Source organism: Ooceraea biroi, chromosome 1, assembly GCF_003672135.1.
Source record: "Ooceraea biroi isolate clonal line C1 chromosome 1, Obir_v5.4, whole genome shotgun sequence".
Lineage (NCBI taxonomy): Eukaryota > Metazoa > Arthropoda > Insecta > Hymenoptera > Formicidae > Ooceraea > Ooceraea biroi.
The window spans coordinates 8,769,284-8,785,099 of NC_039506.1; the positions used below are offsets into that span (position 1 = coordinate 8,769,284).

The 15,816-nt window shown below is 49.8% G+C and overlaps 1 protein-coding gene across 1 annotated transcript; it reads right to left on the reverse strand.

The window, feature by feature from the left end:
* Positions 1 to 6,139: 6,139 nt before the first annotated feature.
* LOC105288148 lies at positions 6,140 to 7,887 on the reverse strand. The gene is made up of 5 exons (XM_011354189.1): positions 7,801 to 7,887; positions 7,269 to 7,562; positions 6,925 to 7,079; positions 6,364 to 6,573; positions 6,140 to 6,299 (listed from the first exon to the last, which is right to left on the reverse strand). Exons 1-5 carry the CDS (start codon positions 7,885 to 7,887, stop codon positions 6,140 to 6,142), a joined length of 906 nt encoding a protein of 301 aa, XP_011352491.1.
* Between the last annotated feature and the right edge of the window lie 7,929 nt (positions 7,888 to 15,816).

The following is a 15,816-nucleotide window of genomic DNA, read 5'->3' on the forward strand; positions in this document are numbered from 1 at the left end:
CAAAATACGTATTCTGACGTGACATTCTAGCGTTTAAATAATGAGCAATTAAATCGCGGATGGAATATACCTCGCATTAGTAAGCTTAAACGACAACGCGTCATTCTTACAGAATGAAACCGCGCACATTAATATTAATCGACTTTTTTTCACAGTAAATATATCAGTAGCTGTCTTAAAAATGGGATACAAGAGTCAATGCAATCTTGGCTGAAGCTGCGAGATCCTCCTCTGAATTATAGAAAGCAGCGGGTCGATCATGAAATATTTATGAGTGACTTTAATCGATTGATCGCAGGCACCTAACGGCAATCGCCGATCACACAACGCTTACTTAATTGCGCGGGTAGTACCGGACGTGCCAAAGGTCCCAAAGTTGTTCAAATTTATTGCGTGCCACGCTAGCCGAAGAAAAGTTATAATATTATGCTTAACGATAACGGATTATCGTTTCGATAGAAATTTATGGATGCTTATCTACCGCCGTGCAGCCGAACACGCGCGCCTCTGAGCGTTCCTCTCCGCAAAAATCCGGGTTCTCGCTTCGCGAACGCGAGCACGCGCCCACGCGCGAGTATCGCCTCGTAAAGTCCTACTAAAATACCGTATTGGTTTACACTTATTACACGGTGTACGTACGAGCATTTACATAATTTCACATTTATGCGTAACGCTGAAAACGACTGTGGCGGGATAAGCGTGCGGTGCACTTGCGCAACCCGGGCCACAGAAGCGTGCTCGCACTGACGTTATTTATGCAGACGCGCGTCAGCAATAATTCCCGCGGAGCGCATAAGGTGTCACTTAATGCTTTCGCACAGGCGTATCGAAAATATCGGAAACGCGAGAGAAAAAATGTGCGGGAGGCAGGCGCGGCGCGTCCGGCGCGCCAAGTCACGAGAAGTCGCGACAATATCCCGGAGGAAATTCTCGGTCGTCGAGGCACTCGAGGCGCCCGGCAGTGTCTTCTTGCTCTTGTTCGCGACCAGTTCGAAAGAACCGAGATGTTGCCTCGTAAGTTAGATCGTACGGGCACGAACGCACATACCAGCATTGGTGTGCGCACCGCGAGAGTCGGGCTGCACCGGCCGACGTCTTGCCGACCATCTGCCGGCTATGGCCAAGGACGTCGAGTCCTTCGATGCTGTTGACCCGGGGTCGATTCAATTATCGGCACAATTAAAACATTCCCGAATGTTTGATAACGTGGCGTGCCGCCTGCAGCACCGTGGGGCGCACAAAGTGCGATCGGAAATCGCACTCCGCCATTGTCTCGCCGTAAAAGGGACTTCAACAGCTGCCCTTTGCACGTGGCGAGTTGTGCGCAACGTGAAACCTGTGCGTACGTTGGGTCGCGTATATTGCGCGATCGATCATCGTGAGTGTACCGTGTACCGAATTACGTTACGAATTCTCGCGCGCGATGGTCGCAGCGATCCCCCGAATGTCGACGTGTTCCAATTAGAGGCTTGGCGACGAGGAGGCTGACGAGGACGACGACATGGTTTCCTCGTTAATCACGATGATTACGCCATTTTCGTGCGCGCAATCAGCCCCGAAAGAAACCGTTGCGTCGCGGTAACTGGTTTAAGGGAGGGCAGATCGGCCGACCTTCTTCGTGAGCGGTTCCAACGGAATTTTTCGAGGAATTAGTTCCGCCCGACGAACGAGACAGCGCGACCGCTTCGTCATGATTAAAGGCAATGGCAATTTCGGCGGATCCGCGCGCGATGCGATCGGACAAGAGCGCAAGCAGAGTCGACAAAAATGGATAAGCGTCTCGCGAGAGCGATTAAAATGACAGACGTTTCTCCCGGCACTTTCGAGAGAAATGGATCGCAAAGTAAGCTCTCACGATCCGCTCCTCTTCTCAAAAGCGCAGACAGGCGAAGAAGAAGGAGAGAGACGATAAACGCGCGCGATACAGAGCACGTGTAGACCGAGAGCCACTGATTGCGAGAGACACGCAACAATCGCTGCAATTGACCGCGTAATAGAAACGCGTTATGCAGGCCGCGGCAGCGGCCGGTAGGATACCGGTCGACCTTGAGAATGAACATGATTCCTTAACGTGCGTTTTCCCTTTTACGGAAGGGTTCCGCGTTCGCGTAATTGCCGCGTTACGCTCGACCTTTCGCGAAATTCGTGCACGATGGAGAAGACGGACGCACCGGCCAGTGTGTCGATCCTCGCGAACAGCACAAAGCAAATCGCGATCCGTGATGCCATTTAAATCGCGATTTACTACCGTTTACAATAGCTCCGCATTGTATAATTCAATCAAGACGTTAAATTAATTGAGAGGCTTACGACTGAGCTGTTACACTCGCGCGTCGCGATTTTACGCTCTTCTTCGATCACAATCGTAGCTGGATTGAAGTGATGTCATGCCGATCGCATGAAACATCGATCAACTCACTAACGAGTTTCGAATTGTAAGAATGCGACGCATTACCGCGAAATTGGAGCTAATGCGGGGAACCTACCAGCCCGATCTAATTCGGATTGAATAAAACACCGTGAGACCGATCGACAGATCGACCACGGGAAGGATCGGAACAGGGTGAGGCCGCGTGAGAGACCAATCGCGAAGTGGTACCACCACATCGCGGGATTAGATACCTCAAAATTTTTTTATGGTAAACAGATGAAAGTCACAGCGTAGTTAGGCGACGTGCAACAACCAGGGTGTATGCAAAGCAAATGCAAATGCAATCGATCTGCATAATTTGCCGGGAGATTTCTCTTTGTTTTGCATGGTTTTGCCGTGGACCAGCCACTCGGCTTACGCGATACCGATCGAGGTATCGTTGTTTATTACCGGAGGTGTTGAACTCTGACACGCGGCGTTTTGATAAAGCGAACGAAACCGCGAAGGAACGAGAAAAGTCGGCGGCAATGCTCGCGGGCAATGCCGCCGCGAATGCGAGTTAAATCTAAAAGAAACGAAAACCCCGACAGGAATTTGTATGTCTAGCATCGAGAGTCTGCGTCTTCACACAGCGAAGTTACAAGAATTTCATGGAACGCACGCGATGGTGCCGGAGATGCCGAAGGTAGAATTCTTGCGGACAAAGAGTAGAGTTTTCCGGCGGTATCGAGACCAGCGCAGGTAGAAACCCGTGCATGTAAGACTTTTACCTAACGGTCGAACCATAAAGAAAGCCAGAGAGAGAGAGAGAGATGCAAGAGAACGAAGAACACAAGATTTCCGAGGAAATCTTTGTTCCTTTAGTCAACCCGAGGATGATAGGTATCATGACTACAACAAGTCAAGTATGCGAAATGTTGCAAAATTAGCCCGAACGGTTCGTCAGACAATGCAGTGGTGGACGACAAGTCCGGCAAACGCGATCGAGTGGCTATCGAACGATCGCATATTCGATCGCGAACCGCGCCACGTTATCGGCGCACATAAATAATCATCAAATCGGAATCCATTTGAGAAACCGGCCGTGATTTATCGCGCCAAGTATCTCGCGGTCTCGCGCGTACATAATTTTCCGGTGAATTGTAGGGTAGCTTAATTGACACGTCACCTCTCTTCTCGTGGCCTCTACGCGGAGCCATTCGTCTTACCTTCGATCCACGCGTCGGCCTTAAATCAATTCCGGGTACGGACAAATTACCAAAAGGGATTAATGGCTTCAACGCCGGCCCTAATTGGCCCCAAATCATGCGAGGGAGCCTCGCCCTTCCGATCAGGGCGCGCGAACAGCGGGGGATACACCCTCGCTCGATTTTATCTTGTCGCTGAAGTCAATTCTACGCCTACGTGAAATTAATGAGCATCCTTTTTCGACGATTACTCGTGATCCTGGCATCGCGCACGCCCGCATGCTCGCGTACGTGTACGGATAACCTTTAGAGTATTTTAAATTACGCCGCGCCTCAGTGGGTGGATGAATGAATGGAACTACCCACACGCTGACAATGAAACGCGTTTGCTAATCTAACGCCATTCCACTAACTCATCCGCGCCTGTAATAAGAATTACGAAACCTCGGCTCGGCTCGGTTCGTTGCGGTTAAGAAACCTGCTTGGGTGACTTGGAATCACGACGCGAGATGCCAAGAGGATTCAAGGGAAACGGATAGATCGCCTCGACATAATAATCATTAGGAATCGCCGCGGACACATGTCGAGTCCGTAAAAAGCAAGACGCGACGCTCGCTGGCGACGTTTGAAAAGAACGGCATCCAAAAGCCTCGGACTATTAATCTATTCAGCGTTCACAATGGAAGTCGTGATTCGTTTGTTGGAATTAAAAGTTCCATGTTCCGCGCTTTGCGCGTCTCGAGAGCGCAATTTAGTGCAGAAGCTGAAAGGGGCGGCGCGGAAACGGCCGGAAATGTGAAATGATAGAGAAACAGGGGAGAATGTGAAGAGTAGGGGGAAGTCGTTCGTTTGAATTCAAGACAATGAAACCTTCTGTCAATGGTCAAATTTACGACGGGTCCCAGCGTCGCTATTCATCCCTGCAGGTACATAAACAAAGAGCGGACCATGCAGGGCGTTATTCCCATCCCATGGCACAGGGCGACATTTACGCGTGGAACAAGTGAGAGGTATAAGTGCATCGTAAACAAAGAAATGATGAATGCAATGTAGGTGCGAGACATTGACATGCGAAATTAGGAAAACGATGAAAGTCATGCAAATTTTTGTCACGCTAGAAAGTATAGATTCACGTTAAAGCTCATTGTTGCGAACACACCTTTAAAGAATTACATTTGCTGCAACAGACAAATGTAACGGACGCGATGCATCTCACAGCTTCCTGGAACGCAACGGTGAAAATCATCCTGATAAGCAATTTGAATTAATTTATTAAAGAACGTATTAGCGCAACGTTACAAGGAAATGTAATCCTTCCTTAACATTCGAAATGGCGGAGAAATCACGGAGATACGAGCGAGACTTTCGCGTGTAATTAGCGATGAGATAAAGGAGCAAAGCGTTTGTAGGGAGAATTAATGTTCTCACGCGTGGTCAATTTATTCCGCCTTGTCCGGATTCATTCCGTATGCATGGAAAGTTAAGAGTACGCCGGGGTTTACATGCGCGCGTTCGTTCTAATGCAGTAATCGAGTTAAGAGCGAGCCAACGTCACGCGCGTGTGACGCGAAGCGCACCCGACGAAAATCAATATGCAGAGTCCTTTTTTTTCCATGCGGATCCATAATTGATAGATTTCCAACCGAACGTGCCTTGTATCAGCAGCAGTGCGAAGAAAATGCACGTATGGGCGAACCCGTCCATTAATACGGCGCGCGATCGCACGATCAACCGATCGCTATAAAAACACTCGTGGGCGGATTGACACGATCGGGCGAATTAATTCGATCCCGAAAGGCTCGATCGTACGAATGCGCCGCGTCCTCCGGCGTAAATCATTCGATTGAGCCCGACGGTTACACGCGCGTGCGTTGCACGCAGAGAATTTTATTTAGTTGTATTCGGTTACCGGCTGTTAATTTCTGCGAGCGAGAAACGTATCCTTTTAATTAGTATACCGCTGAGTACACCGTACCGCTATAATTACGGGAGTTTATGAATTATGCGAAATCGCGATTGCGGAATGATGAGTGCGTCTTGGATCGCGATAACGTAATTGTAATACGGTGTGAACAATGATTTGCGCGCAGCTACGCAGGAAATATGCGATTGTTCGGCCTCGTATGGCTTGGTACCGACGCGCCACATTCGCAGGTATGATATTAAGCTGTCACACAGAAGGCGATAATGCGAACGACTTATCGCACTCACGTGCAAAGCCGAGTGCTTCGGTGCACCGTACGTACGTACGTACGTGGGCGTGTTTGTGATTTACACCAGCGCGGTTTGTTTCTCGTATAATACCCGCGCGCGAAATCAATCACCCGACGATTAATTCGCGAGATTCGCTAATTATCGAAGCAGCTGCGCTGCTCTTGGCCGGCCGTAAATCTCGTTTCGCAAGCAGTACGAGCGGAAACGCAGCTCAAACGGCGAGGATAGAAGAAAAAAAAGAGGGAAAAATGCAACGTTTATTGTACGACAGGCTCCGTGTTATTTTCGCGAAAGCTTACAGTCAACAGGATAAATCCTCGTGAAAGAGACGTTACAGAATTTCCAGCATTTATCAGGCATGGCCCGGTTAGTCCTGCGTCATCGTCGTCATTGCTGATGCCTCGGCGCTCGTCGTCTTCCTCCTGTTCGCAGGGCCGTCCTGCTGAATCTCCTGCTTGATTATCTCAATGTCGTTCCTCAAGACGTCCAGCAACTTCATCGTCTTCTCCATCTCGCGCAGCACCGGTCTGGGTCGATGAACCGAGAATGACATTGACCGAAATCGCTACGCACGAAACTAACAGATCTTACTGAGCCATCAGCAGCCCGGCGTCGTGCCGCTTCGCGTCGTGAGCCCGCCGTAAATCTCTCAGAATTAAATGGAGCTTGTTGACGTCCTCACGAACTCTGATTGCCTGCTCGCAATGCTCGTTCAATTCGTGTTCTTCAAACTCGATATCCTCCGCGAGGCACGTCTCCTTCTCCTTGTAGTGAGCGATTCCGTTAACCACTTGAGCAATTCTAATTTCGATTTGCCAACAAGCGGTTAATAAAGCCCTTGTTCGGTTAGATGGTTAGACAGATACATCGGTAGTAATTCATTCGTTGCCTTAAGTCAAGGATCTCTCATGCTAAAGCTGCGACAGAGCGTAGATATCTCCCCAGATACAACTCTACGCGAACCAGTAATGCGATCCATAAAGTATCGCCAGCGCGAAAGTTAAAGCACCAAACGCCGATCCTTATCGGCAGTTTCGAAACGACCGACAGTGAACACTCGAGAAATGCACAATTGCCAGATGACTAATTACTATTTAATATACACGGTTAACGCCTCCCACCCACATACCACCGCGCGTTTTTTCAACCTACTTGGAGCGCAATTTTTCCAGCTCTCTGTCACGCTCGTCCAACTTGTCCCTGCAATTGATCTGAGCTACGTGCAGAGCCTCGTAGTCCATAGTGGTCATCCCCTCGCCGAGCGCTTCCAGGTCCCTCAGCTGCGAATTCAGGTCCTCAAGACGGTACTGCAGGATCAAGCATTTGTAACGATTGCGGATGACAATCTCGTGTCGCAACACCTGGCAACGAACAAGTCCCCACGTGAAAAGTTCTCTCTCTTTCTCTCTTGACTAAAGTGACGTGCACCAGGTTTAATTGGTACGTCGCATAATCGGCGTAATAGACAAGCGATGATACGCGTTGTTAAGTTACACCTGCCGGCGGGTTATCTCGTTGATGGCCCTCTCGGTGATCTTTCCTCCAGTCTTGGTGTAAATGAGACCTGTCGCCACTTCCCGCTCGCGGTCCAGAAGTTCGTTAAACACTCGCGCGTTCTCGTCGCGCGTCTTCCGCACTTTGTCTTCGTAACTCTGCACATCGGCCGTCGTACGCGCCCTCCGCTCCATTATGTCGTCGCGACGTAGCTTGTACGTCTGCAACGTTTGTCTATAAATCTGCTCCATTTGCTCGGGCTCTGTCACGTCAGTAGTAGTCACTTTCTCTTGTATCTGCATGCATAGAAATGCATTCGTCGCGAGAACGGCTTTTATTGACAGCAGCGGGTATCACCGTGCTGTAAAATCGCCATGTGAATCGAAAAAAGGAAGGAGAGCTGATTGCATACAGCAAACCAGAAATCGTAGGACATAAATTTGTCATCCACGTAGGTTCGCATAGCGAGTTGCACAGGTTTGGTAATGACAGTTAGTGAAGACTATTCTAAGTATCTGAAATATATTTAAACACCTTTTTCATGTGTTTGATGATCCACGCCTCGAGGAACTTGTTCTTCTTTCGTAGTTCCGCCTGCTCGGCTAGAAATTCTTTCAACATTCTGATCATTGTCTCGCGACCGGCGAAGATCTGCGCTCACATTGAATCTCAGTGCAATCGTTGGCGTTTAGCTTGTCACGTTTCTTTCAGTATCGTAATACACGTAACGATTGTTGCCGGGGCAATTTTATACAAAAACACGTCACGAGATGCTTGTAAGGCCCTTTATTATTTATACTATTTCAATCGATCAGAATAACAACGGAATGCGTGTACAATGCGGAAGCACGTTCGCGCGGAGGCGCGTAATGAGAGGGGAGGCTCAAGTCCTTAGAATATTACGAAGGTCGTGAGGCACAGTAATTCCACGGGTAGAATGACGCAGAATGACAAGTTTATGCGAACCTCGACTGGTATCTCAGCGAGCGCGTGATCGGGCCCCGCCGTATCTCGCGCTTCCTCCTCCGACTTTTCCGCCACGGAGATTGTCGCGGTAGATGGTGCATCTCTTTCCTCGTTCCCGACACTTCGTTCTCCGTACGGCTTCTGCTCGTATTCGCGTGCTTCCAGTTCGTCGTCCCAGATAAAGAACTCGTCCATTCGGTAAACGTCCTCTTCCGCTTCCGCTTCTTCTCCTTTCTCTCCCAGGTAAAATTCGTCGTTCTCCAACGCAAAGTCCTCATGCTCATCTGACATTTCGGCATTCGCGACCTGGATTTCTAACCTTCCGTCGTTGTCCTAGGAAAAATTCACGACGCGCGTTAGCGAGTTCGTCGACTCGACGTCCGTAAGTTACCGCGGGCGGTACCTCGTCGGCGACCCCGTCTAGATCGTTCCCCGCCATTTGCTCCATCGTATCGAGACTTGGCTTAAATCGATAAATGTAAGCAGTCGCGCCCCAGGACGCGGAGCAGCGAATGCTACAGAGGAACGGGGCTGGATAACAGCTGCCAGACGATGAAAACAGTCGAACGAATTCACCGCGGCCGGATCGACGTCTTCGCGAGGAGGCCTCGAGCCGCATGCGGTCGACCTTGAAGATCGAAGATGATCTTTTCTCCCGTACGTACGTACGTATGTATGTACGTACGCGAGGCTACGCTGCCGTGCATCGGTTTAACTGCGCTCACGCAGCCGCTGGGTGGAAAAGTTCCTCGCAGGACGTCGATTAAACTGCTGCGAGCTACCGGACACCGTCGGTGCGGATGCACGGTGCATCCTGCCGCGCGCAGGGTATGATTTCATCTCCGTGTGTGCTTTATTCTCGCGCTGGCCACACTCTCACCCCGCGCCTGATGTATGAAAAGTTTATTTATGGGGGACGTGTCTCGTTCGATCACGCGAGGGCCGCATGACGGCAGTAACATAGTGAGTTGAAACCCGAGTATCTCTCGTTCGCGCCGGACGTTAAAAGCGAGGGGAATTAACAACGACGCCGTACGCGTGCAATTCGTCAGGAATAGAAAGGAAACGAATGCGATGCGGCACGCGGCTGCATCTCTCAGCCGTCGCGTCGCGTTTCTTTCCTTCGTCGACGAGGAAAGCGCATTTTCATTTCCTTTCCCGATCGGCGTGCGGGATGGATGTGGCATGCCGGCCGAGCGCGAACGTTTAATTAGAATGGCTCGTATATGCAGCTAGAGTTTTTTTTTCTACATTTATGTCGGGAGATTCCATAGCTGAGTTGCCGCGAAATGCTCAATACTCGAATGTGTATATTTGCAGGATAGGTAAAACGCATCTAGATGAAAGGTAAACGATTTCTTTATGTTTTATTTTGGAATCTCATTTCTTGTAACGCTCAACGTTTTGGATATCTTGTGATGCATTCATGTATATTATATTTTAATATAATAACTAAATATTAATTTTTCTCTTTTATTCTTTTATGTGTGTGTATGTGTGCGTCCATCATCGACTTTACGACGCGGGGAGGTCAACATTTCCTGTTCGGTAACAGTTGCATTTATTTTTAGGCGTCACGTAGGAACGCGAAGAGGCACAATATGTGCCAACGAAGGTGACGCTACAGAATGACGAAGACGTGTGTGCTGTCGGCCGATAATGCCTCACACTTTAGCCGTGGTCCTACTGGGATTAGACGTCACGAAACAAAGATGGAAGTAGGGACAATGTAAGGGACGGGGAAGAAAAGACGAGGAGAAGTACTCGAGGCGGCGTGGGCAGCCGCTAGCGCTGCATTCCTGTAGGATCAAGGATCCCTGCTCGTTTTGTGTGTACATTTACATACGCGGACACGCATATGTGAGGTGCCTCGAGTTGCGACACGGATGTACATGCTCGCACACGAACGCACTATTGCTTGTGGACGTAAATGTGTCACTCATACGTGTGCGCAGAGATGTTCGCCCCTTGCACCCTGGTTGTCAGTATCGCATTTACATTTTTCGCTGAATGCGAAGTCCGCATGGAACAAAGGACCTTCTTTGCATCATCGAAGTAATGACTTCGCCAAAGTTGCTCGATTAATTTTTTTTTCGATAAGCCTTTCGATGATGTTCGCGATTGTACGAGTAACACGACGGGCGACATATATTTTGAATTAAATTGATATTTTTTCAGAAGGGATGGAAGGACGCGGATGATTTATCTTGCAAGGGACAATGTAAAGCGCTGTAAAGCGTATCGGCATGCAACCAACGTTCCCGTATTGCGCAAGGAAAGACATTCGTTCATCACGATCGCGCCAAGTATGGAATCGAGATAGCAGTAAGAAAGTAGTTTATGCGGCGTGACGAGTGACAAGCCGAAGACATACGTGCCACGCGGAAGAACCGGGCAGACGCTGTCATTCGCGCGAACGTTCAAGGAATTCATCGCAGAAGACGCGGGTACGTTTTTCCATTTGATTTTGCGTACATATATATATATATATATATATATATATATATATGCATGCAAAATCAAATATATATATATTTATTTATTTTTGCACACACACATACACACACCCGCGCGTGCATATACGCAGACACCAGCATTATGTGTACGCCGGGCGTGTCCGGGCCGTTCGTTGGCCTTTCCTCGGATTTGATTTCCTTTCGAATCGCCGCGTATTCCCAACTCGTCCGTGCAAGCTGCAGCGATGGAAACTGGACTGACTGGCTTTAACGGCGCGTCTCGGGCGCCCGTGTCCATGATGGTTGTACGTGCGACTCGCGTGAACGTGTACGAGACTTCTACGGACGACCACCGCCGCGCGCAGTGCGTGGTGCATTGCGTGTGCAGCGGTAGGACACACGCGTGTACGCGCGTATGCGAGAGCGTTCGCGCTGGTCCACACGAGAGGGAGAGAATCCCTCGAGAATGCAAGCGCGTCGAATCGTCGTGCGTCAAATAGAACGCGACGAGGAGGAGCGCGGCAGCCCGCAAATACCATTGTGACCGGTTGCATAAACCCGCCATCTTGGTATCCTCAAGGACGCGCATCGAATCCTAAGGTCAATGCACTCGACTCGGCCGCCCTCCGCCTCCTCCGCTTCGTCGTTGACTTCTTTTTCTGGACCTTTCCCTTCCTCTCCTTGCTACATACCTCTCTCCCTCTCCCTCTCTCTCTCTCTCTCTCTTTCTCTCTCTCTATCTCGCTCGGTCTTTCTCGTTCTCCTCGCTTTTGCCGGCGTTGCCTGCGTTTCTCCTGCTCTCGCTCGCGGGTGAGATGGAGAATCTCATCTGGCCACGAGCGGGATGTCACTGCCATTAATCCCGCCGATACGGCCCTGGCCAGAGTCTCGGTCGAGCCTCGGGCCGTCTTCCTCATTTTCTTCTTCTCCTTCTTTCTTCCTCTCTCCCGCTCACCTTCTTCTCTTCTTCTTCTTCTTCTTCTTCTGCTTCTGCTCCTTCTTCTTGTGCTTCTTCCTTTGCTCCTTCGATCTTACGACCTCCGCTTCTCGTACAGAATGATAAACGCAGGATATTCCGCGGGCACCATCGACCGCATCCCCGTATAAAGTACTGAGTCGTTAGAGCCGACATTTAATCTCGCGCAAAAAGCACAACTGTGAACTGGACTGATTAGAGACGCTCCGGTGAGCAGTCTTTCAGTCGGCCATACCATTGTAACTTTCTAACCGAGAGTGTCAACATCCGGCAAGGATCAATACCAATCCGGCATCTTTAGCTTGCGATATCGCGGCACACGTAAACGCGAACGTACGAGCGAACGTACCGCGCTCGAGAATGCGCCACGGCTGTTCCGCGTTTAATTACCGGCGTAGAAGCGCGGAAGGAGCCCGGGAGAACAACCGGGATCTTCCGCGGGAGCGCATCTACCGCCGCTAAAACATTAAAATACGCGAATGCCGGCTGAAACGTGTTCCAGCAGTTAAATAGTTTCGCGAGGGCACAAACGCGAGAGGGTCGAGTCGGTGAACTCTTATCGAGGGAGTCGACCTCTTCTCGCGTAAGGTCGGCCGCGAGAATCAACCGGACAGGGAGAGACCGAGCGAGGTGTTAAAGCCTCTGGAGTAATCGTACGGCGGAGCAAGGGACAGGTAAATCGCGGTGACCAGAGAGAGCAGCCAAGGCAGAGCGGCACGAAAAAGAAGAAGGATCAGCAGCCGAGGAAGAAGCGGAGAAGGAGAAGGAACAGGAAGAAAAAGAAGCAGCCGATGCGAGATCTGACCCCGGCCATCTTGGCCCGCAGGGTTATTCTATTTATATCATGGACTAAGCTATATTTAGCTCACCGGACCCTACAGGAAAGCGAGCGACGAAGGAGAGTTTAAGGGCGAAGGCGAGGAGAGCCGTAAAGGGCCCGCGGCTCGGAGGTGACGCGAGGGGAACAGGGCGAGACAAGTGGGTCCGCACGGCCGTTCCAATGGTCCCAACGACGGGGACGGAAGACGGGTACCATCGCAGAGGTAAGTCGAGCAACCGGGTGTATCGGTAAGCCCTGCCTGACGAATACATTAGCACTCTGAATCCGGCTATCTCGCGCGCTTTCCGCCGCGCCGTTGGGCCCACTCAATATCGCATACATGTACTTTTATCCCCGCACTCTCGTCCTTTTTCTCTCTCTCTCTCTCTCTCTCTTTACTTCTGCGTGCGTGTAACGTATCGGCCCCAGCACCTGCGTCCAGGCAGCCGCGGACGGGTTTTGGTCGCACCTCTATTGGATAAACGCGCGAGACGCTGCAACTGTTAAGAGATGTACGACGGAGGTTGAAGTGGTCACGATGAGTGCTCATCTGTATAATATTTTCTTAGCGAGCTTGGATTTACTTAAAAACTAGCGGATCATGGAGTTAAACAAAGGACGAGTCGCCAGATAGTAGTATAAAAGTTAAAAATCTTCATTTTTCTGATATTCTTCACAGTGTTTTTTATCTCTTCCTTTTTCCAATTGTATGACTATATCACGAAGAAATCTGGATTGAAAAGTGGGATAAGAATAATGATAAAGTGAAATAATGACGCGAGAGAGACGTTTGATGGAATTTCACAGGAATTATCCATCGAGTTACGATACATCTTCGCACGCCGCGGAACGGTAGAAATTGCCTTTCTTATAAGCTTAATGGTAGCCTTCTGAAATTGCTGCTTTGCGCTTTGTTCAGGTCTTCATTACGTTCCCTGGAACAATTGCGATATCCGGACGATATCACGACGCGTGAAATTCATGGCGCGAAAAGGGGGAGTCACGATAGACGCTTCAGCAACCTTCGGGGCGGCTGTACGCTCATGTCGGCCTATCGGGGTTATCGCGGTCCCCGCCGTAAATTCAGGCCCCAACAACCCCGATTACTCTCGCTCTCCCTTTTCCCTTTCGCACCCTTCTCCGCTCTTTCTCTCCTGCCCTTACTCTCACTCTTCTTCTTCGGCGTCCGATCAACTTCGGTTGGTATTTCATGAAGTTCGCGATCCGCAGCTTCGATCGAGCACGCAGGGAGCGTGTATGAGGAACAAACACGAAGACAGCCATATATCGCGGTCGTACACACTGGTCGCATACCAGACGTGGACACTTACAACCGGCGTGAGGCACCAACGTCGCCAGCACGACCGAGCCATTCACGGTGGCCATTGCAAACCGCCGTGTTAAATCATCCTAGTCGAAGGGTGTCGCACACCGAGGAAGTGATGCGTGCACCACGTGCACATAACTGTGCGAGAGAAGACGATTCTTCCGCTAGGAATTCTCGAGGAGATCGAACGTCGGGGAATGGAAGAACAGAAGCGGGAAAGAGCAAGAATTGTGCCCGTGAGATGCGTGCTCGATCAACTTGATGCTTCCGCAAATTGATTATTATCGATACCAAACAAGAGCGCTTTTATTGAATCACTGACGAAGCATTTCCACGTGACAAGTACGCTCGTGCCAATAAAAATACGTGTCCAGACATTGATAAAATAGGGAGACACGGGAAGTTATAATTTCTTCACCTCGCACACGAGTTTACTTCATTATTCGCGAAAGATGGGAAATAAATTGCCGCGCAGAGTGCTCAAGTGCCAAGGGCATTACTTCTTTTTAATTTAGTGCATCCTTCGCGTATGTCGAGGCTCTCTCACCCGGTGCGAGCCGAGTGTTCGCGGGTCACGCGTTGCAGTGATAAATCATCCTAGATAATGGGATACCACCATTCCATTTCTAACGTGCTGTCAGCGGATAAGAACCGATACGTATGCCAAGTATTTTCCGCCGGGAATTCGTAGCTCTTACGGCGTCTCGTGTCGATGTACTGAATCATTTCACAGACAGGTTTACAATTTATTATTCGGAGAACGGGCGACAGGGATAAACGGTGCGGACGAGAGGAAGATGTCGTCGCGCGTGTGCGCTCTTGGCGAAAAATGCGATCTCCTGCTGAAGAAAACGCATAACGCGGGTAAGGCAATGCACAACCCTCTCCTCGCTTCCTCCAGCTGATCGCCAGTTCTGCGTTCATGGATTTCCCGTGTGCCATTTCCCGTCGCAATAAGAACACATTTATGAATTATACGGTTGCACGGGGCGATATCGTCGTGGATGTAGCCGGACACACCTCTAGATCATGCATTGCGACGCTAAATCACGCCAGAGCGCGAATAAGTTATCGAAGAAAAACGCGCGGAAGGGCGTGAAGGGAAAAATCGTGGCGGGTTTCTTGTCCGAAGAGAAATGCAGACAGAGAACGAGAAAGAAAGACAGAATCCCATCCGCAAATGGAAAATCGTACAACACACCGAGATCGCGCATCCCACGCTGTTTGCTGCACCGCAACGATGGACGCTCCGCGCGATCTCGACGCGCAAAAAGGCGAAACCGAAAAGCACAAGCGCGCGTACGCGTATCGCGCATTTTATAATTTTGCCGGATGAATCGGCATTAAACGCCATCGCGTTACCACTCGCGCGGAGAGTGACTTCACGATAAATCAAGCGAGCGCGCGAATCGAGGGACGAGTTAACAGCATCGCGAAACAAAGGCGCGGTCTTCCATGATTCGGCATTTTCCTTTATTTCGAGGGGAGACGTACATACTACGCGGCGTACGTACAACACGTTTCGCAGCAAATAACCGACACTAATGGAGATAGCGCGCGCGATCTGATTTTCTATTATTACGGAAGTCGTCCATCCGAGATACGTGACTCGCTCGCTCCTTCTCTATCGCGGGCAGCGCGGTAATGGGCAGCCTCCTACGTGCTTTCGACATAGCTTTATGCAACAAATTCGCGGGAGATAATTTAGCGCATATAGTTAAGCGGGGTTGTCGACATAAATGGGATAGAACAGAAGTTATGACATGCATCTGTACCGCTTCCTCATATGCCTCACATTCAAATGCGATTAACCTTTCGAGTTACATTAGTGATTCTTCATAGGTGCGCCTACACACACACTCTCTCTCTCTCTTTCCAATGCGTAGAGATCCACGCATCATATCATATTACGAGCACTGTGTTACATCATGTACGTATTACATTATAGAGATATAAATAAAATTAATTTTAATACACGTAAATTTTTCTTACTCAGCATGTACGT